Below are 26,722 nucleotides of genomic sequence, written 5' to 3' on the forward strand. Positions count from 1 at the left end.
GCATCTATAAGTTATGCTGCCTATACGTTAAAAGTGCCTATGCTATCTTTTATTACCCGTGAGGACATAGGATTAGTGGTCGCTACACATAACCAACAGTAGCTACTTTCCTTTAACAGCACTATACATATTGATGAAGCCCATTGGTACTCCTACTCCGTCCTCTATCTACCTTCTTGCTTTGATTTGTGAGAGGTGGAGCCTCCAATGCACTCTATTCTACTTAGATATAGGTGATAAGGTGAATGTATAAATATATTTATGTAACTAGATGTGCCTAGTCACTTATACCATAACATATAGCTCTTTATTACGGTTATACTCCATTACCTACTAGACTATCTCACCACAGGGCTTTAGTGTAGTCTCAAATGACAGTCATGACATGACTTGACATGATAATATATTATACTATTCCTCCTAATTCATGCTACGCCATAACTGGTTATGACATACTCCTCTTGAGGCATAATTAAAGTTATATGTTTTCACTTTTCTGCAGTGCTATCCTAGAATTTTCCCAACTACATATGCTTTATGTTAACTGCACAACAATATTTCCCTTTCCCCTATGTGTTATACCACAATACTGTTATTGCACTCTTATTCCTTGTACTATACTCAGTTACGTAATATAGTCCTAAGGGTCCAAGAGTGGCCCTCTATGCTTAATATCTATTATATGCCCCCTACCAGGTCCCCTTATTAGTAGTCCGTAACGTCAAAGGTCCAAGAACAGCCAATGTTCTCACTACAGGGATATATTCTTTAAAAGTCTTGATAATTGAAAATAGGGGTTAACTGTATTATATTCTATCTTTTTCGCATACAATATCTTACATTAGTTATAAATAAGAGTTCCTAATAACATTCTAAAAATGAGGTCACTAATGGGAGACCTAAAAGCGGTCTAATTAAGTCATGACACCTTCTATTATTTTCATTGCCAACTTAGTTGAGGTCCAAGAGTGGCCTATGAGGTACATTTAGAAGGCTTACATATCGATTGGCATTCTATATTATGTTACCTACCACTTCTATCATACACAAATTGTATGTTTGCCAAGTTAAAACCTCAATAAAAATATATTTTTTTAAATTATTAGATAAAGGTTTTAAGGCAGGTATTCTAAATAATAATGAAATATAATTTTTGAAGGTTATTAACCTTAGTGTAGCTCATTATTACCACTTGCCCAAAATTCCTGAATCCTTCTAGTAGACCAATTGTTGCGGTCATTGGTAATTTACAATCTTCCTTACTATATAGACCAATTTTTACAAAAATGTGTTGTCATGCTTTTCTCATATACAATGTCCTCCACTTATATTGGCACCCTTGGTAAATATGAGCACACAGGCTGTGAATAATTTCCTTTAAATTTTAACCTATTGATCTTTTGTTAAAAAAAAATACACAAAAATACTCTGTTCTCATGGATATCAAACAATTGCAAACACAACACAGGTTTATCAAAAAAATAATAATTCTTTGTTAAATATATATGTGGCTCAATTATTGTCACCCCTGTGAATTCATATGAGAAAATTATATTTCAAGTATATTCTCATTGATATTTTACATGTTTTAGTACATCTGGGTGACTAGGAACAGGAAATTGTTCAACCATGACTTCCTGTTTCACAGGGGTATAAATATGAGGTAACACATAGGCCAAATTCCATTAGTCATTCATCACAATGGGTAAGACTAAGGAATATAGCTGTGATGTGCGGCAAAAGGTTGCTAAGCTTCACAAAATGGGAAGTGGCTAGAAGAAAATAGCAAAAGCATTGGAAATGCCCATTTCCACTATCAGGGCAATAATTAAGAAATTCTAGTCAACTGGAAATGTTATAAATCAACATGGAAGAGGACGTGTGTCTATATTGTCTCAACACACTGTGAAGAGGATGGTTCAAGTGGCCAAAATATCTCCAAGGATCACAGCTGGAGCATTGCAGGTTAGTTGTGTCTTAGGGTCAGAAAGTCTCCAAAACTACAATCTTACGTCACCTACATCACCACAAGTTGTTTAGAAGGCTCTCAAGAAAAAAGCCTCTACTCTCATTCAAAAACAAACCCAAGAGGCACTACTGGAACTTCAAATGGGATCAGGTTATATGGTCAGATGAAACAAAAAACATAATTTATGCTTACCTGATAAATGTATTTCTCTTGTAGTGTATCCAGTCCACGGATCATCCATTACTTGTGGGATATTTTCCTTCCCAACAGGAAGTTGCAAGAGGATCACCCACACCAGAGCTGCTATATAGCTCCTCCCCTCACTGCCATATCCAGTCATTCGACCGAAACAAGACGAGAAAGGAGAAACCATAGGGTGCAGTGGTGACTGTAGTTTAATTAAAATTTAGACCTGCCTTAAAAGGACAGGGCGGGCCGTGGACTGGATACACTACAAGAGAAATAAATTTATCAGGTAAGCATAAATTATGTTTTCTCTTGTTAAGTGTATCCAGTCCACGGATCATCCATTACTTGTGGGATACCAATACCAAAGCTAAAGTACACTGATGATGGGAGGGACAAGGCAGGAACTTAAACGTAAGGAACCACTGCCTGTAGAACCTTTCTCCCAAAAACAGCCTCCGAAGAAGCAAAAGTGTCAAATTTGTAAAATTTTGAAAAGGTGTGAAGCGAAGACCAAGTCGCAGCCTTGCAAATCTGTTCAACAGAGGCCTCATTTTTAAAGGCCCAGGTGGAAGCCACATCTCTAGTAGAATGAGCTGTAATCCTTTCAGGGGGCTGCTGTCCAGCAGTCTCAAAGGCTAAGCGTATTATGCTTCGAAGCCAAAAGGAGAGAGAGGTTGCTGAAGCTTTTTGACCTCTCCTCTGTTCAGAGTAAACGACAAACAGGGCAGATGTTTGACGAAAATCTTTAGTAGCCTGTAAGTAAAACTTCAAGGCACGGACTACATCCAGATTATGCAAAAGACGTTCCTTCTTTGAAGAAGGATTAGGACACAATGATGGAACAACAATCTCTTGATTGATATTCCAGTTAGAAACCACCTTAGGTAAAAACCCAGGTTTGGTACGCAGAACTACCTTGTCTGAATGAAAAATCAGATAAGGAGAATCACAATGTAAGGCAGATAACTCAGAGACTCTTCGAGCCGAGGAAATAGCCATCAAAAACAGAACTTTCCAAGATAAAAGTTTAATATCAATGGAATGAAGGGGTTCAAACGGAACTCCCTGAAGAACTTTAAGAACCAAGTTTAAGCTCCACGGGGGAGCAACAGTTTTAAACACAGGCTTAATCCTAACCAAAGCTTGACAAAATGCGTGGACGTCTGGAACTTCTGCCAGACGCTTGTGCAAAAGAATAGACAGAGCAGAGATCTGTCCTTTTAAAGAACTAGCTGATAAGCCTTTGTCCAAACCCTCTTGGAGAAAGGACAATATCCTAGGAATCCTAACCTTACTCCATGAGTAACTCTTGGATTCACACCAATAAAGATATTTACGCCATATCTTATGGTAGATTTTCCTGGTGACAGGCTTCCGAGCCTGTATTAAGGTATCAATGACTGACTCGGAGAAGCCACGCCTTGATAGAATCAAGCGTTCAATCTCCATGCAGTCAGTCTCAGAAAAATTAGATTTGGATGATTGAAAGGACCTTGTATTAGAAGGTCCTGCCTCAGAGGCAGAGTCCATGGTGGAAGAGATGACATGTCCACTAGGTCTGCATACCAGGTCCTGCGTGGCCACGCAGGCGCTATCAGAATCACCGATGCTCTCTCCTGTTTGATTTTGGCAATCAGTCGAGGGAGCAGAGGAAACGGTGGAAACACATAGGCCAGGTTGAAGAACCAAGGAGCTGCTAGAGCATCTATCAGCGTTGCTCCCAGGTCCCTGGACCTGGATCCGTAACAAGGAAGCTTGGCGTTCTGGCGAGACGCCATGAGATCCAGTTCTGGTTTGCCCCAACGATGGACCAGTTCAGCAAACACCTCCGGATGGAGTTCCCACTCCCCTGGATGAAAAGTCTGACGACTTAGAAAATCCGCCTCCCAGTTCTCTACGCCTGGGATGTGGATCGCTGACAGGTGGCAAGAGTGAGACTCTGCCCAGCGAATTATCTTTGAGACTTCTAACATCGCTAGGGAACTCCTGGTTCCCCCTTGATGGTTGATGTAAGTCACAGTCGTGATGTTGTCCGACTGAAATCTGATGAACCTCAGTGTTGCTAACTGAGGCCAAGCTAGAAGAGCCTTGAATATTGTTCTTTACTCCAGAATATTTATTGGGAGGAGTTTCTCCTCCTGAGTCCATGATCCCTGAGCCTTCAGGGAGTTCCAGACTGCGCCCCAACCTAGAAGGCTGGCATCTGTTGTTACAATCGTCCAATCTGGCCTGCGAAAGGTCATACTCTTGGACAGATGGACCCGAGAAAGCCACCAGAGAAGAGAATCTCTGGTCTCTTGATCCAGATTTAGTAGAGGGGACAAATCTGAGTAATCCCCATTCCACTGACTTAGCATGCATAATTGCAGTGGTCTGAGATGCAGGCACGCAAATGGCACTATGTCCATTGCCGCTACCATTAAGTCGATTACTTCCATGCACTGAGCCACTGACGGGCGTGAAATGGAATGAAGGACACAGCAAACATTTAGAAGTTTTGATAACCTGGACTCAGTCAGGTAAATTTTCATCTCTACAGAATCTATAAGAGTCCCTAGGAAGGAGACTCTTGTTAGTGGTGATAGAGAACTCTTTTCCACGTTCACTTTCCACCAATGCGACCTCAGAAATGCCAGAACTATCTCTGCATGAGACTTGGCAATTTGAAAGCTTGACACCTGTATCAGGATGTCGTCTAGATACGGAGCCACCGCTCTGCCTCGCGGTCTTAGAACCGCCAGAAGTGAGCCCAGAACCTTTGTAAAAATTCTCGGGGCAGTGGCCAACCCGAAGGGAAGAGCTACAAATTGGTAATGCCTGTCTAGAAAGGCAAACCTTAGGAACCGATGATGATCTTTGTGAATCGGTATGTGAAGGTAGGCATCCTTTAAGTCCACTGTGGTCATGTACTGACCCTCTTGGATCATGGGTAGGATGGTCCGAATAGTTTCCATTTTGAATGATGGAACTCTGAGGAATTTGTTTAAGATCTTTAGATCCAAGATTGGTCTGAAGGTTCCCTCTTTCTTGGGAACCACAAACAGATTTGAATAAAATCCCTGTCCTTGTTCCGTCCGCGGAACTGGATGGATCACTCCCATTACTAGGATGTCTTGCACACAGCTTAGGAATGCCTCTTTCTTTATCTGGTTTGCTGATAACCTTGAAAGATGAAATCTCCCTTGTGGAGGAGAAGCTTTGAAGTCCAGAAGATATCCCTGAGATATGATCTCCAACGCCCAGGGATCCTGAACATCTCTTGCCCACGCCTGGGCGAAGAGAGAAAGTCTGCCCCCCACTAGATCCGTTTCCGGATAGGGGGCCGTTCCTTCATGCTGTCTTGGGGGCAGCAGCAGGCTTTCTGGCCTGCTTGCCCTTGTTCCAGGACTGGTTAGGTTTCCAGGCCTGTCTGGAATGAGCAACAGTTCCCTCTTGTTTTGAAGTGGAGGAAGTTGATGCTGCTCCTACCTTGAAATTTCGAAAGGCACGAAAATTAGACTGTTTGGCCTTTGATTTGGCCCTGTCCTGAGGAAGGGTATGACCCTTGCCTCCAGTAATGTCAGCAATAATTTCCTTCAAGTCAGGCCCGAATAAGGTCTGCCCCTTGAAAGGAATGTTGAGTAATTTAGACTTTGAAGTCACGTCAGCTGACCTGGATTTAAGCCATAGCGCCCTACGCGCCTGGATGGCAAATCCGGAATTCTTAGCCGTTAGTTTAGTCAAATGAACAATGGCATCAGAAACAAATGAGTTAGCTAGCTTAAGCGATCTAAGCTTGTCAATAATTTCATTCAATGGAGCTGTCTGGATGGCCTCTTCCAGGGCCTCAAACCAGAATGCCGCCGCAGCAGTGACAGGCGCAATGCATGCAAGGGGCTGTAAAATAAAACCTTGTTGAATAAACATTTTCTTAAGGTAACCCTCCAATTTTTTATCCATTGGATCTGAAAAAGCACAACTGTCCTCAACCGGGATAGTGGTACGCTTTGCTAAAGTAGAAACTGCTCCCTCCACCTTAGGGACCGTCTGCCATAAGTCCTGAGTAGTAGTGGCGTCTATTGGAAACATTTTTCTAAATATAGGAGGTGGGGAAAAGGGCACACCAGGTCTATCCCACTCCTTGATAATAATTTCTGTAAGCCTTTTAGGTATAGGAAAAACGTCAGTACACACCGGCACCGCATAGTATCTATCCAGCCTACACAATTTCTCTGGAATTGCAACTGTGTTACAGTCATTCAGAGCAGCTAATACCTCCCCAAGCAATACACGGAGGTTCTCAAGCTTAAATTTAAAATTAGAAATCTCTGAATCAGGTTTCCCCGAGTCAGAGATGTCACCCACAGACTGAAGCTCTCCGTCCTCATGTTCTGCATACTGTGACGCAGTATCAGACATGGCTCTAACAGCATTTGCGCGCTCTGTATCTCTCCTAACCCCAGAGCTATCGCGCTTGCCTCTTAATTCAGGCAATCTAGATAATACCTCTGACAGGGTATTATTCATGATTGCAGCCATGTCCTGCAAGGTAATCGCTATGGGTGTCCCTGATGTAATTGGCGCCATATTAGCGTGCGTCCCCTGAGCGGGAGGCGAAGGGTCTGACACGTGGGGAGAGTTAGTCAGCATAACTTCCCCCTCGACAGAACCCTCTGGTGATAATTATTTTATAGATAAAGACTGATCTTTACTGTTTAAGGTGAAATCAATACATTTAGTACACATTCTCCTATGGGGCTCCACCATGGCTTTCAAACATAATGAACAAGTAGGTTCCTCTGTGTCAGACATGTTTAAACAGACTAGCAATGAGACTAGCAAGCTTGGAAAACACTTTAAAACAAGTTTACAAGCAATATAAAAAACGTTACTGCGCCTTTAAGAAACACTAATTTTCCCAAATTTTGAAATAACAGTGAAAAAATGCAGTTACACTAACGAAATTTTTACAGTGTATGTAATAAGTTAGCAGAGCATTGCACCCACTTGCAAATCGATGATTAACCCCTTAATACCAAAAACGGAATAACAAATGACAAAAACGTTTTTTAAACAGTCACAACTGCCACAGCTCTACTGTGGCTTTTTACCTCCCTCAATACGACTTTTGAAGCCTTTTGAGCCCTTCAGAGAAGTCCTGGATCATGCAGGAAGAAGCTGGATGTCTGTGTCTGTAATTTTTGCTGTGCAAAAAAAACGCTAAAATAGGCCCCTCCCACTCATATTACAACAGTGGGAAGCCTCAGGGAACTGTTTCTAGGCAAAATTCAAGCCAGCCATGTGGAAAAAACTAGGCCCCAATAAGTTTTATCACCAAACATATGTAAAAAACGATTAAACATGCCAGCAAACGTTTTAAAATACACTTTTATAAGAGTATGTATCTCTATTAATAAGCCTGATACCAGTCGCTATCACTGCATTTAAGGCTTTACTTACATTACTTCGGTATCAGCAGCATTTTCTAGCAAATTCCATCCCTAGAAAAATATTTTAACTGCACATACCTTTATTGCAGGAAAAACTGCACGCTTTTCCCCCTCTGAAGTTACCTCACTCCTCAGAATATGTGAGAAAAGCAAAGGATCTTAGTTACTTCTGCTAAGATCATAGAAAACGCAGGCAGATTCTTCTTCTAAATACTGCCTGAGATAAACAGTACACTCCGGTACCATTTAAAAATAACAAACTTTTGATTGAAGAAATAAACTAAGTATAAAACACCACAGTCCTCTTATGACCTCCATCTTAGTTGAGAGTTGCAAGAGAATGACTGGATATAGCAGTGAGGGAAGGAGCTATATAGCAGCTCTGCTGTGGGTGATCCACTTGCAACTTCCTGTTGGGAAGGAGAATATCCCACAAGTAATGGATGATCCGTGGACTGGATACACTTAACAAGAGAAATAGAGTTTTTGGCAATAAACACCAGAAGTGGGTTTTGGAGCACACAGAGAGGTAGCTATATGGAAAAGTACCATATGCCCACAGTTAAATAAGGTGGTGGTTCTTTAATGTTTAGGGGCTGTTTTGCTGCAAGAGGACCTGGACATTTTGTTAGGCTACATGGCATCATGGACTCTATCAAATATAAGCAGATATTAAATGAACACCTGACTGCCTCTGCCAGAAAGCTTAAAATTTGTTATGGTTGGATCTTCCAGCAGGACAATGATCCAAAACATACATCAAAATCAACACAAAAATGGTTTAGTGAATAGTGACCACAAAATCAATGTTCTGCCATGGCCATCCCAGTCACCTGACTTGAACCCTATAGAAAACATGTTAGGTGTACTGAAAAGGAGAGTCCACCAGCATCAACCTCAAAATTTGAAGGATCTGGAGAGATTCTGTATGGAGGAATGGTCTCTGATCCCTTGCCATGTATTCTCCAACCTCATCAGGCATTATAGAAGAAGACTCAGAGCTGTTATCTTGGCAAAGGGAGGTAGCACAAAGTATTGACTAAAAGGGTGCCATTTTTTTTTATGAACCTGTGTTGTATTTATAATTGTTTGATATCCATGAGAGCAGAGTATTTTTGTGTATTTTTTTAACAAAAGATCAAAACGTTAAACAAAAAAGACATATTTTCACAGCACTTTTTGCGTATTTACCAAGGGTGCCAATAATAGTGGAGGACACTGTATCAGGGATAGCACAGATTTTTCTGAAATAAAATGAAAAATATTTATAATGCCAACCAATTGTTATAGATAACATTGTGTTCAAATAAACCATACCATCTAGGTTTATCATCAATTTCAGAATTTGAGTCAAGATTTTTATATGCTATCTGCACAGAAGGAATGTTTGCTAGAAAGCATTGAATATATATTTTAAAAAACAATTACTTTATTGTTCATGACAGATTTTTATTTACAGACCAAGGGGACAGACATGGGCACCAGGTTCACCCACAGTTATGCCAATTTGTATATGGGCACTTTTTGAACATCACTACTTATACTTATTGCCATAGGGGATGAGCTTGGTGTTCTATGGCAGCTATATAGATGACCTTTTTGTGTAGGATGCAGAATCTGCTACGTCATTCATTTCCCATTTAAAAAACAACCATATGGGTCTCACTTTTCCTAGCACCGGATCCATTCTTTGATTTGTAAGCCGCATATGTCAGTTGGTTCCACACTGAGTGGATTGTCATTTCCTGAGGTCAGTGTGCATGGGTAGAGCAGATGCCTGATTTACAGCAAGCTGACTGCTGTGATTGTCAGCTTGCCTGTTAGCACCTTATACCGTTAGGTGCCATCACACGTGTGAGTAATTTTCTAGTTGTTCAATCTCCAATACTTAATGTGAATGCATGGCATCACTATTAGGCATCCCTTTTGTTTTCATTTCCGTTTATTTGTTGCAAAAATTTCCCAATTTAGGGTGCAACTTCAGTTAGACAGCCCTGAGTCTTTCCACTTAAAGGGCACACTTATGGCCTGGGCTTTAAGTCTTGCATCAGACTTAAGAGAATTGTCTGCAAGAAGGAAATTTGTGCTTAAGGACCAGTGACATCCAGCTGCTTGACCTACACCGAGTGCTGTTATTGCACAAAAATTTTTAATGTTGATATAAAATATCAGAGTCATCAGTGGACATCTCAGCATCCAGTCTAGCCTCACTCTGGGGCAGATATTCTGTTAAACCTATGTGTATCCTTTGTCAATCAGCTCTTTTCCAGGCCAAAAAACACTGATCTAAAAATAAAAGCCACCCCAAAAAATAAAAAAAAGCCTAAGACTAAGCCCCAAATAGGTACTCACCCTGAAGTCCGGCGGAGAAGGTCTTCTTCCGGAATGGAGGTGTGGTGCAGAGCGGAAGTGCGGAGCTGTCTTCCCCGATGCGTGGATCCTCAGCGGCAATCCTCAATGGTGGCGGTCCTCCGTGGCGTGGAGGCTCTTTTCCATCCGATGTTCGTCATTCACTGAAGATTAAATGCATGATACTGCATTCAATTTGGGGTACCTTGCATTCCTATTGGCTGAAATGTTGAAATCATCCAATAGGATTAGAGCTACTGAAATCCTATTGGCTGATCAAATAAGCCAATAAGATTTCAGTAGCTCTCATCCTATTGGCTGATTTCAAAATTTCAGCCAATAGGAATGCAAGGTACCCCAATAAATATGGGGTACCTTGCATTCAATCTTCAGTGTGCGACGGACAATCGCATGAAGAGGAGCCTCCACAACGCTGAGAACTGCCGCCACCGAGGACCACCGCCATTGAGGACCACCGCTGAGGATCCGTGCATCAGGGAAGCCAGCTCCGCGCTGCCTTCACTCCAGATGAAGATAGAAAATGATGGAGCCGCCTGGAAGAAGACCTTCTCCGCCGGACTTCAGGAACGGTGAGTAGTTAGGGCAATGCAATTAGGGCAATGCCCTACAAAAGGCCCTTTTAAGGGCTATTAGTAGTTAAGTTTAGGGCGTGTTTTTATTTTGGGGGGGCTTTTTTATTTTCATAGGGATTAGGTATAATTTTTTTTATTTTTGATAATTTTGTTTATTTTTTTATGTAATGTTAGACTTTTTTATTTTTTGTAATTTAATGTTAGGATTTTTTATTTTAATTGTAATTTAGTAGTAGTTACTAGATTAAATAGGTTTATTGCAATGTGGGGGTTTTGTGGTTTGGTAGATAAATTCATTCACCAATAAAAAAGTGCTGTCCAGATTTCTGAACCAAAAAAAAAAAAAAGCTTAGATGCCTTCTTTTTCAAATAAAGATAGCAAGAGAACGAAGAAAAATTGATAATAGGAGTAAATTTGAAAGTTGCTTAAAATTGCATGCTCTATCTGAATCACAAAAGAAAAAATTTGGGTTCAGTGTCCCTTTAACTCTCTCACTCACCTTTTCTCCACAACGGCTGCTTCTTTATCACTAAAACCCAGATGATTGAAAGTTTCATGAGACGGCGAAATATTCAAAAGGGATTCATCGCCATGTCGAGAAAGCCGGCAAAACATTCCAAGCAGCTGATATCAGTGTTTAAAGACAGGTTCTCTGAGAGGCGTTTACTAAACATCGCAATAGGTGGCGATGCTGACGATATATTCCAAGCAGCCTCGCGCCACTGACGATGTAAAGTAAAGGATCCCTTTTATATATTAAGAAACCTAATAAACATACCTATTAACCCCCCTAAACTGACATAACCCCCCACCACTACACAATAAACGCCCTACACTACTTAAAGGGACACAAAACCCCAAATTTTTCTTTTATGGTTTGGGTAGAACATATAATTTTAAATAATGTTCCAGTTTACTTCTATTATTAAATTTGCGTCATTCTCTTGGTATAATTTGTTGAAGGAGCAGCAATGCACTACTGGTTGCTAACTGAACACATGGGACACCATTTATGAAGCAGCAAATGCTGCTTCAGAAGCCCATTGTTTCAGGGGAGCTTGAAACGGAAGTTGCAAAGCAGCGGTCATAAGACTGCTGCTTAACCTGTCCACCACCTTTTAGGTGGCGGATTGAAATCATCCCCATCCGATACGATTGGGATGATTGACAGCCCCTGCTAGCGACCGATTGGCCGCCAATGAGCAGGGGGCGGCATTGCACAAGCATTTGCCTTGTGCAATGATAAATGCAGACAGCTTATGCTGTCTGCAGCACACTGAAGATTGAATGCAAGGTTCACCCTTATATTGGGGTGCCCTTGCATTTCTATTGGCTGATTTTTTAATTCTGAGTCCAATCAGTCAATAGAAAAAGCTTTAATTCTGTTGGCTTATTGGAATAACATATTTATATCATGAAAAATAAATATTATTGTTTAACAAAAAAAAAAACGCAAAAAAAGACAGCTATTTAAATTCAATGCAATAATAAAAATAATATGCATTACACAAGAACATGTAAATACATGAACCATTGTATATGCATGTATCGACATAGCTCCTACAGTTTTAATAAGATTTATTTTTTTGTCTTTATTAGTAAGGTAGATCACAGACATGACGTAGAGATAGGCGTTTGGTGGGAGTTTGCTGGGCATTCCAACCTGCATTTTAATGGGGAAACATCGCCAGTAGTGCGATAGTTCAAGGGCTGCCCTGCATGTTAGGTACAGGTTTTCAGTCATATTTGTCTCACCAGCTTTTCAGTGGCAAGATTTTTCAGTGTGAGGCAGGTAGAGTAGGTTTAGTAAAAGTAAGGTTAGGTATGTATTATTTAAAGTGTTGCTACACAGAAACCTCTTTTTTTGTTCGGTGAACGCACTGTCTGTGCTGTATGGGACCACTTTAAATACAGCCCCCCCCCCTTGTAGTGCAGATGAGTGGCGGTGGACAATTGTTGAAGCCGTGATCCCTATTATTTCCTAAGGCAGACACAATGCCACTCATCAGTACTTTGTGGTTAAGCTTCAGTTTGGAATATATTGACAGACTGCAAACTGGGAAGTTTCTTGTCGGGCTATTGATGTTTTGAATATCGGGACTGATGATTTTCCTGACTAAGGCCATGCAGAGGTTGTGCTATTTTGCATCACGTGTGACAGCGTCGCCGATCTTCAGTTCCAGCATCGCCGGTCTTCAGTTCCAGAGTGGACAGTATTCAGCTCCACGGTCATCGGTCTTCAACTCCTCCGCTCCGCAACGGCTGGTTCCTGGAAGAAGAAGATGTCGCCGCTTGGAAGAAGACTTCACCGCCTGGAACAGGACCTTCTCCGCCGGTCTTCAGGACAGGTAATTAGCACTTGGGTGTTAGACTTAGGTTTTTTTAAGGGGGGATCGGGTGGGTTTTAGAGTAGGGGTGCATGGGTGGTGGGTTGTAATGGGAGGGGGGTTGTTCTTTTTTTTACAGGTAAAAGAGCTGATTACTTTGGGGCAATGCCCCGCAAAAGGCCCTTTTAAGGGCTGGTAATAGAGCTGATTACTTTTGTAATTTAGTTAAGGGTAGGGAAATTTTATTATTTTGGGGGGCTTTTTTATTTTATTAGGGGGCTTAGATTAGGTGTAATTAGCTTAAAATTCTTGTAATCTTTTTTTATTTTTTGTAATTTAGTGGGGGTTTTTGTAATATAGTTTAGTGTATTTAATTGTATTTTAGTTTAGATAATTGTAGTTTATTTAATTAATTTATTGATAGTGTAGTGTTAGGTGTAATGGTAACTTAGGTTAGGATTTATTTTACAGGTAATTTGGTAAATATTTTAACTAGGTAGCTATTAAATAATTATTAACTATTTAATAGCTATTGTACCTAGTTAAAATAAATACAAAGTTACCTGTAAAATAAATATAAACCCTAAAATAGCTACAATGTAATTATTAATTATATTGTAGCTATCTTAGGGTTTATTTTATAGGTAAGTATTTAGTTTTGAATAGGAATAATTTAGTTAATATTAATATTATTTAGATTTATTTCAATAATAATTAAGTTAGGGGGTGTTAGACTTAGGTTTAGGGGTTAATATATTTAAAATAGGTGGCGGCAGTGTAGGGGGCTCAGATTAGGGGATAATATATTTAATGTAGCTGGCGGCGGTGTAGGGGGGTCATATTAGGGGGTAATATATTTAAAATTGGTGGCGGCGGTGTAGGGGGATTAGATTAGGGGTTAATATATTTAATGTAGCTGGCGGGGGTGTAGGGGGATCATATTAGGGGGTAATATATTTAAAATAGGTGGCGGCGGTGTAGGGGGATTAGATTAGGGGTTAATATATTTAATGTAGCTGGCGGCGATGTAGGGGGATCATATTAGGGAGTAATATATTTAAAATAGGTGGCGGTGGTGTAGGGGGATCATATTAGGGGGTAATACATATAATATAGGTGGCGGCGGTGTAGGGGGGTCAGATTAGGGGGTAATACATATAATATAGGTGGCGGCGGGGTCCGGGAGCGGCGGTTTAGGGGTTAAACACTTTATTAGGGATTGCGGCGGGGGATTGCGGTTGACAGGTAGATAGACATTGCGCATGCGTTAGGTGTTAGGTTTTATTTTGCAGGTAGTTTAGGGAGTTACGGGGCTCCAATTCTCAGCGTAAGGCTTACTACACCTGCATTTTGTGGTGAGGTGAAAATGGAGTAAGATTTCTCCATTTTCACCACGTAAGTCCTTACGCTTTATATTGGATACCAAACTGCGCGGGTTTGGTATATCACTCTATGTGCCAAAAATCTACGGCCGAAGGGTGAAATATACGAGCGTAACTTCTAGGTTATGCTGTATATAGGATACCAAACCAGCGCAAAATTTGGCGTTGCCGGCTTTTGCAGGCGAAGCTGCATATCGGATCAGGCCCCAGGTATCATTCTGAAGAAGAGATGCTACACATGTGCAAACAAAAGCACTGGAATATAGTGAAAGATGGACGGCACCCATGACTAGAGGGAGGTGGGGAATGACCTCGATACTATGCGTTTTAAATTGCATTTAGTGTTTAATGTCCCTTTAAGAGCAGCATTGCAAAAGTGTGCATACAATAACTGCTGATATATACTATGTATATATAAAATAAATTCTGTATGCTAACCTCTTGCAATGCAGGGCTTAAAGGGCCAGTATAGTGATAAAATGAAATTCTTTAATGTATTAGAGCATGTAATTGTATCACTAGTGATATTGCAAAGCTAGAGTTCGCCTCACAAGGGGCTTTGCAGAGTCACTCTTATTACAGATTTTCATTTTATCATGATAATGGCCCTTTAAATTCTGTTAAATATTGTTCATATAAAACATTTTTTATGTACGCAGAACTTTTCATTGTAGCTCTTAGTATAAAACATTTGCAAGTGCTGCATTGCAAAAATAAAATACTAAGTGAAGCACAAAAATATTAGCACTACTGTGCATCTACATCACTTGAGTGCAAGCAATAGCACTTCTTTTTTTGCTTTCATATTAGTCCAAAGTAATTTTGTATCGATCAAGTGATAGTCTAGGGCAAGCTAACATCTGTATGTGTTATATCACAGGAGCGCTCAATTTCTCACATAAAAGACTAAAATGTGGGCGCACAGTAAAATTCATGTAGGATGTCGGTATTGCTCACTCATTACTGTTACTAATTGTTTCATTTTACTTCTCGTGCCTTATAAAATACAGATATACTAATAATAAATGAATATCTGTTTTTTTACATTACCTCGGGAAATCAAGAAAATATTCTGGAAAATGATTGTTGATTTCAGTACATGCTCTAAAAAAGGTTTGCAACCCCTGGCCTAAGTGCTCCACAGAGATAAATCAGACCCTGTTGTCAGTGCTAAAATCTAATTAGCAGACTGTTATTTATCTTTACTGGCTGTCTCAGGGCTCTGAGGACATACACATAGTAACAGAGTAGGGACAGGTGCAGGGATTTCCAAGGGCACAATTACATGTAATTAAAACCAAGATGGTTAATTCAGGGCTAAAGTTAGGATTCCTCATATTAGTAGGGCCCAGGTGCTATAAATAGCCGACTGTTGCTGGCTACAGTTCATGTTACAGAAGTGCATTAATGTATAGTGATCTGCAGTTAATAAGCCTCCATTAAAGTAATAGTAAATCTAACAAACGCTAGGATTTACCATCACTAAAAAATAATGTTGAGTTTATATGATCATTTATTAAAAAAGGGTGTTAAACTCACCCTGTCTGTGCCACAGCAGCTGTAATGTCAGAGCCTAAAGCCGCCCCCCGGACAGAGCTCATCTACCAATGAGTTGACAATTCCACTGCTAAACCAATAGCCGTGCTAGCATACGGAACACTGTCAGATGACATGCACGGTATTGGTTTAAAGTCACCTCATTGAAGAAGAGACAGGGTGAGTTTAGCACCCTTTTTTTAATAAATGATCTCATTATTTTTAGTGATGGTAAATCCTAGCGTTTGTTAAATGCTTCGATTTACCATCGCTTTAACGCACTAAACAGGAGCTAGAAATGTGCCACATCAAATCAGCATTACAAACTGAAATAACATGTTCCCAAAGCTCCACTCTAAAAAGGGTTGTTGTTGCTGTGATTAGATCTGATATGTATTTGATATTTAAGCTGCATTTGCTGGCCCTATTTTGGTATATTTCATGCCTACATTTCACAGCCAAATTCATTCATATAAAATAATCCCCCCAGGAAAAAAAAACCTTTGATTTTTGATTTACATACTGCTTGTGCAAACATGGCACAAATAATTGTAAAAGGATCGTTGTCTAGGGCCCCCCACCCCACATTTTTTTATGTAGTGTAGTTCCCCATCCCTCCCTCTCCCTTATTTATTTTTCTGCAGTGTAGGGCCATTCCAACTTCCTCCCCCCTCCGCTGCTGGACAGCCCACCCGCCTCCCAGTTTCCCTGCCACACCTCCTGCTGGCACAAACAGATGAGCGTTACAGATGGTGACACACTTAGATCTGGCATTTGCCTTCATATGGAACTGGAGCACTGATCGTGCTCCAGTTCCATATGCAGGCAGATGCCTGGCGCTCAGGAACTCCAGCTCGTGGCTGTAACTTTACAGACGAGACTGCTGGAGCTTCCTGCAGCTCTGACGTATATATACGTTATGAGGTACGAAAGCCAAAGTACCGCATGACATATATACGTCCTATTGGCTTAAAGGGTTAAACTGCATCTTAAATATAACTAGCATTCTGGATCTGTTTATACAAAGAGGAAAGTTTACCATCACTTTAAGTGTTTTATTTGCAGGGGGGGGGGGAACAACCTTTGCAATATACATTAATTTTGCAAAAAATATGACACCACAAATATTTTAAAATAATCCTAAATGCCTTGCAATTTAAAAAATCACTAAACACAAAATCACTCCAAAAACAAAACAATGTGATGTCAACATATAAAATAATCCTGGTTGCCACAAAATGGAATCTGTGCAACGAGTTACTGTAAAGTTTTTATACAAAGTATCAGACTTAGTACATACCCTTAGGAGTCCAAATTGTGATTTGTTCCAGCCATTTCTGAACTGAATATGTAAACTTTAAACCCCTTGACCAGGTATAGCTGCTTTATTACCTTTTAACGCCGTTAGGGCGTTGTATTCCGTCAGAATTTTGCTTGGCTTTAGCGGCAAATGACGGAATACAATGTCCTAACCGCTTGGCTTTCTTGAAGCCACTGGCGCTTCCCTGATGGGATTGCAGTCTGGGGGGTGTGCCTAGCATCATAGGGACGCCCCCCTGATGCGATCCCATCATTGAAATCTCGTGATCACGTGCACGATCATGAGATTTCAGTTTGATTACATCGGAACAACTGTTCCGATGTACACACGTTAACCCCGGCACAAAAGGGTTAACCTACTGTCCAAACGTGCTGCTAAAAATACAAACAAAGGATATAAAATAAATATCACATATCACTGTACTAATGTACAGGTTGGCCAGTGTCTAAGGATCTTTCATGAAACAGCATACAAACTTGTGTTTGTGTCTTCACTTCAAGCATGTAGCTGGGTATCCGTTTTAAATCTGTAGTTATGAGGATTTGTTTATATCTCTGGTTTAGCTTGTAGAAATGATTGGTTTTCTTTGTGTTTTTATAATATTAAGTTATATTTTTTTAGCATGATAGACCCGGAGACTAGGGTTGCCAGGTATTCAGTATGCAACTGGACAGTCCAGTTAAATCTTTACAAAAATAGTTTGAGATAAATTTAGAAGACTTCCTATGCCTCAATGCATTACAAATAGGGAGCAGGAAAAGTAGGGTTAGTCAAGGGGGTAAAATCACTTCTGCCTACATGTGTTACTGGCAACCAAAGAGGACAAATGATTGATTTGTATGTTACTGGCAGCCAATGGGGTGAAATGACTGCTCAGTTGTAAAAATATAAATGGTTCGATCAAGAGTGGGAGCTTTTGAAGGGGCATTCTGTGACCCGACCTACCATCGTGCCCAGTCACCTAGATATTTTCCAGTATTTTGTGTGCTGCCAACTCTGTTGGAGACATATATATCTGGATGTCCTGTAGTGGACTGGTCTGGAACAAACCAGTTGCAGGAAGAGTTAAAAAAATATTAATCTTATCTTAAACTTTAAAGGCCCATGTAACCCATAGGCATAATAAGCGAGTATTAAATACAAAGCAAAAAAATAACTGATCCAGAAACAGATCAACATAAAAAGGCCATAAAAGATTATCACCCAGATTACAAGTGGAGCTCTATTGATAGCACAGGGTGCACAACAAATATTGTGGAAATGTGTTATACTCAATATACAAAAAAAATCTTCATTCAAATCCTCTTCATTCACACTGTCTAGCTTAATACATTCAACAATTTTTAGCAAATCCCTTAATTCTATTTCTCATTTAAAGGGATACAGAACCCAATTTTTTTCTTCTTTCATGATTCAGATAGAGCAAGCAATTTTAAGCAACTTTCTATTTGTAAGCTTAGGAGCCGGCCCATTTTTGGTTCAGCACCTGGGTAGTACTTACTGATTGGTGGTTACATTTTGCCACTAATCAACAAGCGCTACCCAGGTGCTGAACCAAAGATGGGCAGGTCCGTAAACTTACATTCCTGCTTTTTCAAATAAAGATACCAAGAGAATGAAGAATAATTGATAAAAGGGGTAAATTAGAAAGTTAATTAAAATTGCATGCTCTATCTGAATTATGAAAGAAAACATTTGGGTTCAGTATCCCTTTAAGACACAGTGGGAGTAAATATATTACACTGACAAGAGAACAATATTAAATGTAAAAAATAAGGGAGAAAAATGCTCTAAGAGCATATAAATAAGGGACCATCGGAGACTGTATGAAAGTGTGGGCAAATAAAAGAGATCCCTGGAAATAAAGAGGGTTGGCAACCTTAATAATTATGTGTGTGGGTTTTGCATGTGTGTATGCTTATGTTTGTACATACACTTATACCGACACATGCACATATATGTGTGGAATCTGTTGGTGTTTTATAAATAAAGAATAATAATATATACAAACAAATCCACACACCAATATGTAAACCTTTAAACCCTTCCCAAACCAACACCTTGTCATATACCACAATCTAACAGTTTTATTATATAAAAAATATCTATTTGTATATATACTGTATATATATATATATATATATATATATATACACAGTACATATATATATATATATATATATATATATATATATATATATACTGCATATATACAGTATATATATATATATATATATATATATCATTTCAAACTGTGTAAAGAATAAAACTATTTAATTTTTTTAACGCACCTTCAGATTAGTGCACCTTTGGTTTAGCGCATGAGTGAAAGTCGGTACCTGAGTTTTGGAGCGTGTCCTATAGGAGTCTATTAGGTGAGCGATTTAGTGTGTCTGTGCTAACAAACCTTTAGATATTAGGATGTCCAAGGCTTTAACTTGAGCACTAACATTTTACTTTCAACTGTTCAACTGTTTCAGATGAGAGGCACCTAGCAATGCTGAATGGATCAGTGGCGGTCTCAGGACTACCAGTGCTCTTGAAGGTCCAGCCATGTACAATCAAACCTTGGAGAGACAGCAATAAGTGTTTGATGTTACCTGGAAAAGAAAAAATTATGACATAAAACAGCACTTTTTCCTGCGTTGTAGTGCTCAAGACATGTGCTCGCTGCCTACCTAGTTATCTCTTCAACAAAAAATACCATGAGAACAAAGCAAATTTGATAATAGAAGTAAATTGGAAACTTTTTTCTTTTTTTTTGTTTGCTCTGGCTGAATCACCAAAGAAAAAAATATTTGGTTTTATGTCCCTTTAAGTTAAATAAAGAGAACTGATGCGCGGGGTGCTCTAAGAATAGTGCACAATCTGGAATTCCAAGTGAATGGTAAAAAGGTTCTAACTCACACTATATGCCTAATGTAGCTGGGACTTCCAAAAAAAACCTTATCTCCCTAAGGGTTAATATCAAAACAAAGAGTACAAAGAAAGGGGAGCAGCACTAAGAGTAGCAATTAGGGTATCTACTACAGGATATATAGTATTAATGGGGACCAAATAACTAGGTCTTAATAAACATAGATGCAAGTGGGTGGTCAATGCACTATAAGGCTAATACAGTGTATGAATAAATACAGTGTAAAATGTCTTCATCCAGTGTAGAATATCTAGGAATCTATGTATACAGTACCATAAGAGACAACTGAATAGGGTTAAAAAAATATATTTATTTTGAACGCTCTTCTCACAATAAAAACAGTAATTATGAGATCTGGATCCTCTACAAATAAAATATAAAATGCAGGTCTATAACAATATTATACGGACCAAGTAGTTAAAAATCAGAAATCTGAAAGAGATGTAAATATAGCCAGCACTTAAATAAGGGAAAAGAAAAAAGTGTCCAAGTACTCATCCGTGTGGATTCCCAGGTGAAAATCAGTTATATTCTCCAACTGAATATGCATATGTACGTGATTGTATCCTTATAGTGATGGATACTGCAGTCCAGAGTAAGTGAAATAGTGATATAACGATATTGGAGTACCTTATCACCACTAGACGAGTGATGTGTGAGAATTTCAATGTCCTGTGTGTCAGCCTGTCAGTTGGTATAGCTGCGTGATCACACTGACATCTGTGGCTGGATCATTGAATGTGTTCATGTGTGTGGGAAGGGAGTTACTTAAAGGGATAGTAAAGTTCAAATGAAACTTTCATGATTCAGATAGGGCATGTAATTTTAAACAACTTTCTAATTTACTTTTAGCATCAAATTTTCTTTGTTATTGATTTCTTTGTCTTGTTATTCTTAGTTGAAAGCTAAACCTAGGTAGGCTCCTATGTTCATTTCTAAGCCCTTGAAGGCCGCCTTTCATCTGAATGCATTTGACAGTTTTTCACAGCTAGAGGTTGTTAGTTCATGTGTTTCATATAGATAACACTGTGCTCATGCATGTGAAGTTATTTAAGAGTCAGCACTAATTGCCTGAAATGCAAGTCTGTCAAAAGATCTGAAATAAGGAGGCTTCACAAGCTTAGATACAAGGAAATTACAGAGGTAAAAAGTATATTTCTATAACAGTGTTGGTTATGCAAAACTGGGGAATGGTAAATAAAGGGATTATCTATCTTTTTAAACAATTACATTTTTGGGCCTAGATTTAGAGTTCGGCGGTAGCCGTCAAAACCAGCGTTAGAGGCTCCTAACGCTGGTTTTGGGCGCCCGCTGGTATTTGGAGTCAGTCAGGAAAGGGTCTAACGCTCACTTTTCAGCCGCGACTTTTCCATACCGCAGATCCCCCTACGCCATTTGCGTAGCCTATCTTTTCAATGGGATCTTTCTAACGCTGGTATTTAGAGTCGTTTCTGCAGTGAGCGTTAGAGCTCTAACGACAAGATTCCAGCCGCCTGAAAATAGCAGGAGTTAAGAGCTTTCTGGCTAACGCCGGTTTCTAAAGCTCTTAACTACTGTACCCTAAAGTACACTAACACCCATAAACTACCTATGTACCCCTAAACCGAGGTCCCCCCACATCGCCGCCACTCGATTAAAATTTTTAACCCCTAATCTGCCGACCGCCACCTACGTTATACTTATGTACCCCTAATCTGCTGCCCCTAACACCGCCGACCCCTGTATTATATCTATTAACCCCTAACTTGCCCCCCACAACGTCGCCGCAAGCTACTTAAAATAATTAACCCCTAATCTTCCGACCGCAAATCGCCGCCACCTACGTTATCCCTATGTACCCCTAATCTGCTACCCCTAACATCGCCGACCCCTATGTTATATTTATTAACCCCTAATCTGCCCCCCACAACGTCGCCGACACCTGCCTACACTTATTAACCCCTAATCTGCCGAGCGGACCTGAGCGCTACTATAATAAAGTTATTAACCCCTAATCCGCCTCACTAACCCTATCATAAATAGTATTAACCCCTAATCTGCCCTCCCTAACATCGCCGACACCTAACTTCAATTATTAACCCCTAATCTGCCGACCGGAGCTCACCGCTATTCTAATAAATGTATTAACCCCTAAAGCTAAGTCTAACCCTAACACTAACACCCCCCTAAGTTAAATATAATTTTTATCTAACGAAATAAATTAACTCTTATTAAATAAATAATTCCTATTTAAAGCTAAATACTTACCTGTAAAATAAATCCTAATATAGCTACAATATAAATTATAATTATATTATAGCTATTTTAGGATTAATATTTATTTTACAGGCAACTTTGTAATTATTTTAACCAGGTACAATAGCTATTAAATAGTTAAGAACTATTTAATAGTTACCTAGTTAAAATAATTACAAATTTACCTGTAAAATAAATCCTAACCTAAGATATAATTAAACCTAACACTACCCTATCAATAAAATAATTAAATAAACTACCTACAATTACCTACAATTAACCTAACACTACACTATCAATAAATTAATTAAACACAATTGCTACAAATAAATAAAATTAAATAAACTATCTAAAGTACAAAAAATAAAAAAGAACTAAGTTACAGAAAATAATAAAATATTTACAAACATAAGAAAAATATTACAACAATTTTAAACTAATTACACCTACTCTAAGCCCCCTAATAAAATAACAAAGCCCCCCAAAATAAAAAATTCCCTACCCTATTCTAAAATACAAATATTACAAGCTCTTTTACCTTACCAGCCCTGAACAGGGCCCTTTGCGGGGCATGCCCCAAGAATTTCAGCTCTTTTGCCTGTAAAAAAAAACATACAATACCCCCCCCCCAACATTACAACCCACCACCCACATACCCCTAATCTAACCCAAACCCCCCTTAAATAAACCTAACACTAAGCCCCTGAAGATCTTCCTACCTTGTCTTCACCATACCAGGTTCACCGATCCGTCCTGGCTCCAAGATCTTCATCCACCCCAAGCGGGGGCTAGACATCCACTGAAGAAGTCCAGAAGAGGGTCCAAAGTCTTCCTCCTATCCGGCAAGAAGAGGACATCCGGACCGGCAAACATCTTCTCCAAGCGGCATCTTCTATCTTCTTCCATCCGATGACGACCGGCTCCATCTTGAAGACGTCCAGCGCGGATCCATCCTCTTCTTCCGACGACTAGACGACGAATGACGGTTCCTTTAAATGACGTCATCCAAGATGGCGTCCCTCGAATTCCGATTGGCTGATAGGATTCTATCAGCCAATCGGAATTAAGGTAGGAATTTTCTGATTGGCTGATGGAATCAGCCAATCAGAATATAGTTCAATCCGATTGGCTGATCCAATCAGCCAATCAGATTGAGCTCGCATTCTATTGGCTGATCGGAACAGCCAATAGAATGCGAGCTCAATCTGATTGGCTGATTGGATCAGCCAATCGGATTGAACTTGATTCTGATTGGCTGATTCCATCAGCCAATCAGAAAATTCCTACCTTAATTCCGATTGGCTGATAGAATCCTATCAGCCAATCGGAATTCGAGGGACGCCATCTTGGATGACGTCCCTTAAAGGAACCGTCATTCGTCGTCTAGTCGTCGGAAGAAGAGGATGGATCCGCGCTGGACGTCTTCAAGATGGAGCCGGTCGTCATCGGATGGAAGAAGATAGAAGATGCCGCTTGGAGAAGATGTTTGCCGGTCCGGATGTCCTCTTCTTGCCGGATAGGAGGAAGACTTTGGACCCTCTTCTGGACTTCTTCAGTGGATGTCTAGCCCCCGCTTGGGGTGGATGAAGATCTTGGAGCCAGGACGGATCGGTGAACCTGGCATGGTGAAGACAAGGTAGGAAGATCATCAGGGGGGTAGTGTTAGGTTTATTTAAGGGGGGTTTGGGTTAGATTAGGGGTATGTGGGTGGTGGGTTGGGGTATTGTATGTTTTTTTTTACAGGCAAAAGAGCTGAAATTCTTGGGGCATGCCCCGCAAAGGGCCCTGTTCAGGGCTGGTAAGGTAAAAGAGCTTGTAATATTTGTATTTTAGAATAGGGTAGGGAATTTTTTATTTTGGGGGGCTTTGTTATTTTATTAGGGGGCTTAGAGTAGGTGTAATTAGTTTAAAATTGTTGTAATATTTTTCTTATGTTTGTAAATATTTTATTATTTTCTGTAACTTAGTTCTTTTTTATTTTTTGTACTTTAGATAGTTTATTTAATTTTATTTATTTGTAGCAATTGTGTTTAATTAATTTATTGATAGTGTAGTGTTAGGTTAATTGTAGGTAATTGTAGGTAGTTTATTTAATTATTTTATTGATAGTATAGTGTTAGGTTTAATTATATCTTAGGTTAGGATTTATTTTACAGGTAAATTTGTAATTATTTTAACTAGGTAACTATTAAATAGTTCTTAACTATTTAATAGCTATTGTACCTGGTTAAAATAATTACAAAGTTGCCTGTAAAATAAATATTAATCCTAAAATAGCTACAATATAATTATAATTTATATTGTAGCTATATTAGGATGTATTTTACAGGTAAGTATTTAGCTTTAAATAGGAATTATTTATTTAATAAGAGTTAATTTATTTCGTTAGATAAAAATTATATTTAACTTAGGGGGGTGTTAGTGTTAGGGTTAGACTTAGCTTTAGGGGTTAATACATTTATTAGAATAGCGGTGAGCTCCGGTCGGCAGATTAGGGGTTAATAATTGAAGTTAGGTGTCGGCGATGTTAGGGAGGGCAGATTAGGGGTTAATTATTTTAAGTAGCTTGCGGCGACGTTGTGGGGGGCAAGTTAGGGGTTAATAGATATAATACAGGGGTCGGCGGTGTTAGGGGCAGCAGATTAGGGGTACATAGGGATAACGTAGGTGGCGGCGGTTTACGGAGCGGCAGATTAGGGGTTAAAAGTGTAATGCAGGGGTCAGCGATAGCGGGGGCGGCAGATTAGGGGTTAATAAGTGTAAGGTTAGGGGTGTTTAGACTCGGGGTACATGTTAGGGTGTTAGGTGCAGACGTAGGAAGTGTTTCCCCATAGGAAACAATGGGGCTGCGTTAGGAGCTGAACGCTGCTTTTTTGCAGGTGTTAGGTTTTTTTTCAGCTCAAACAGCCCCATTGTTTCCTATGGGAGAATCGTGCACGAGCACGTTTTTGATGCCGGCCGCGTCCGTAAGCAACTCTGGTATCGAGAGTTGCATTTGCGGTAAAAATGCTCTACGCTCCTTTTTTGGAGCCTAACGCAGCATTTGTTTGAACTCTCGATACCAGAGTTAAATTTATGGTGCGGCCAGAAAAAAACCCGCGGAGCGTTAACAGCCCTTTTACCGCCGAACTCTAAATCTAGGCCTTGGTGTTTACTATCCCTTTAATGTCTCCAAATTCAGCCAGTGTTGGTGGTTGTGGTGAATCTCATCACTCTGTTCCTCGAGATAAAGTCTTTGCCTTCCTCTATTTAGTCAGCTAGTAAAATTCAAAATTGAGCCAATCAGGGTTCTCTACGCATTTCAGCTCAAGGAGCCTTTATCAAGAGTATCTGATTGGCTCTAAGGTTACCTCTTATATACGGCTCACAATGTTAACCCTTTAATATATAACACATTTGGTCTAAACTTCACATAACAAATTTGGTCTAAACTTCACCTACAGTAGCCAAAAGATACATTTTTGGACATTAAAGTTTATTTAGAAGATGATAGCCTGAAAACTAAGACATTTAAAAAAAAAACCACAGATTCAAACAACTATATCGTCTCAGATAGCTGTCATCTAAGCATCTGGAAAGAAAATATACCCAAAGGCCAATTCATGTGGCTAAGAAGGAATTGCACTGAGATAACCGAATTTGACACCCAATCAATACTTTTGAGAGAAAGGAGCTACGACACAATCAAGATAGACAACACTATCCAGAGAGTACAGTCTATGAAAAGACAAGAGTTATTGACCAGTAAAGACCAAAAAAGGGAGGGTGTTGTAAAGAAAAAGAGACTAAACCACACCAATAATGAATGGGAGGTCACATTTTTAACGAGTTACAGTACTGACCATAAAGCAATCACCAATATCATATCCAAACATTGGCATCTTGTCAAAGAAGATCCCCTAATAGGCAAATTACTGAACCCCAAACACAAGTTCATCTACAGAAAAGCGAGGAACCTTAAAAGTATTCTAGCCCCCCCCCCCTTGTGCAGACTGCAAATCTTGCAAATTGAGCCAGAAAACAAAAACAGTGGAAATGACCAACACCAAAAAAAACCTTTACAATAAAAGACACTATTAGGTGTATAGACAGAAATGTTACAATGCTCATGTTGTCTACAATATTTAGGCCAAACGAGCAGACAACTGAAAGACAAAATTAGAGAACACATCTGGCAGATGGAAAAAGGGAAAACATAGACAGTTCTATATAGTTCTATATAGACATGTTAGTGAAGTCCACAAAATAAATATTAAAGACATGGTATTCTGGGGAATAAAGAAAGTAAAATCAGACGGCAGAAAGGGGGGATTTCGAACAAACCCTTCTTCTAAATTAAGCAAGATTAATAAATCAATTTGACAATCTACACCCTTCAGGCCTTAACGCAGAACTAGACCTCAATGCATTATGCTATGTATAATAAATTATGAGAATACATATTCATACTAATATATTAATATAAAGACAGACA

The 26,722-nt window shown here is 39.5% G+C and overlaps 1 protein-coding gene across 1 annotated transcript in view; it reads right to left on the reverse strand.

Annotated features, from left to right (window-relative positions):
- The window catches only part of LOC128664570 (histone H2A.V-like), a 145,346-nt gene extending 119,217 nt beyond the window's left edge, over positions 1 to 26,129 (reverse strand). The window contains exons 1-3 of the mRNA XM_053719388.1: positions 26,105 to 26,129; positions 19,547 to 19,696; positions 19,388 to 19,464 (exon numbers count right to left, since the gene is read on the reverse strand). Coding sequence (XP_053575363.1) covers positions 19,388 to 19,464; positions 19,547 to 19,696; positions 26,105 to 26,129 — 252 coding nt within the window. The remainder of the gene's footprint in view (positions 1 to 19,387; positions 19,465 to 19,546; positions 19,697 to 26,104) is intronic.
- Between the last annotated feature and the right edge of the window lie 593 nt (positions 26,130 to 26,722).

The sequence above is a fragment of the Bombina bombina genome, chromosome 6 (genome assembly GCF_027579735.1).
Source record: "Bombina bombina isolate aBomBom1 chromosome 6, aBomBom1.pri, whole genome shotgun sequence".
NCBI classification, from domain to species: domain Eukaryota; kingdom Metazoa; phylum Chordata; class Amphibia; order Anura; family Bombinatoridae; genus Bombina; species Bombina bombina.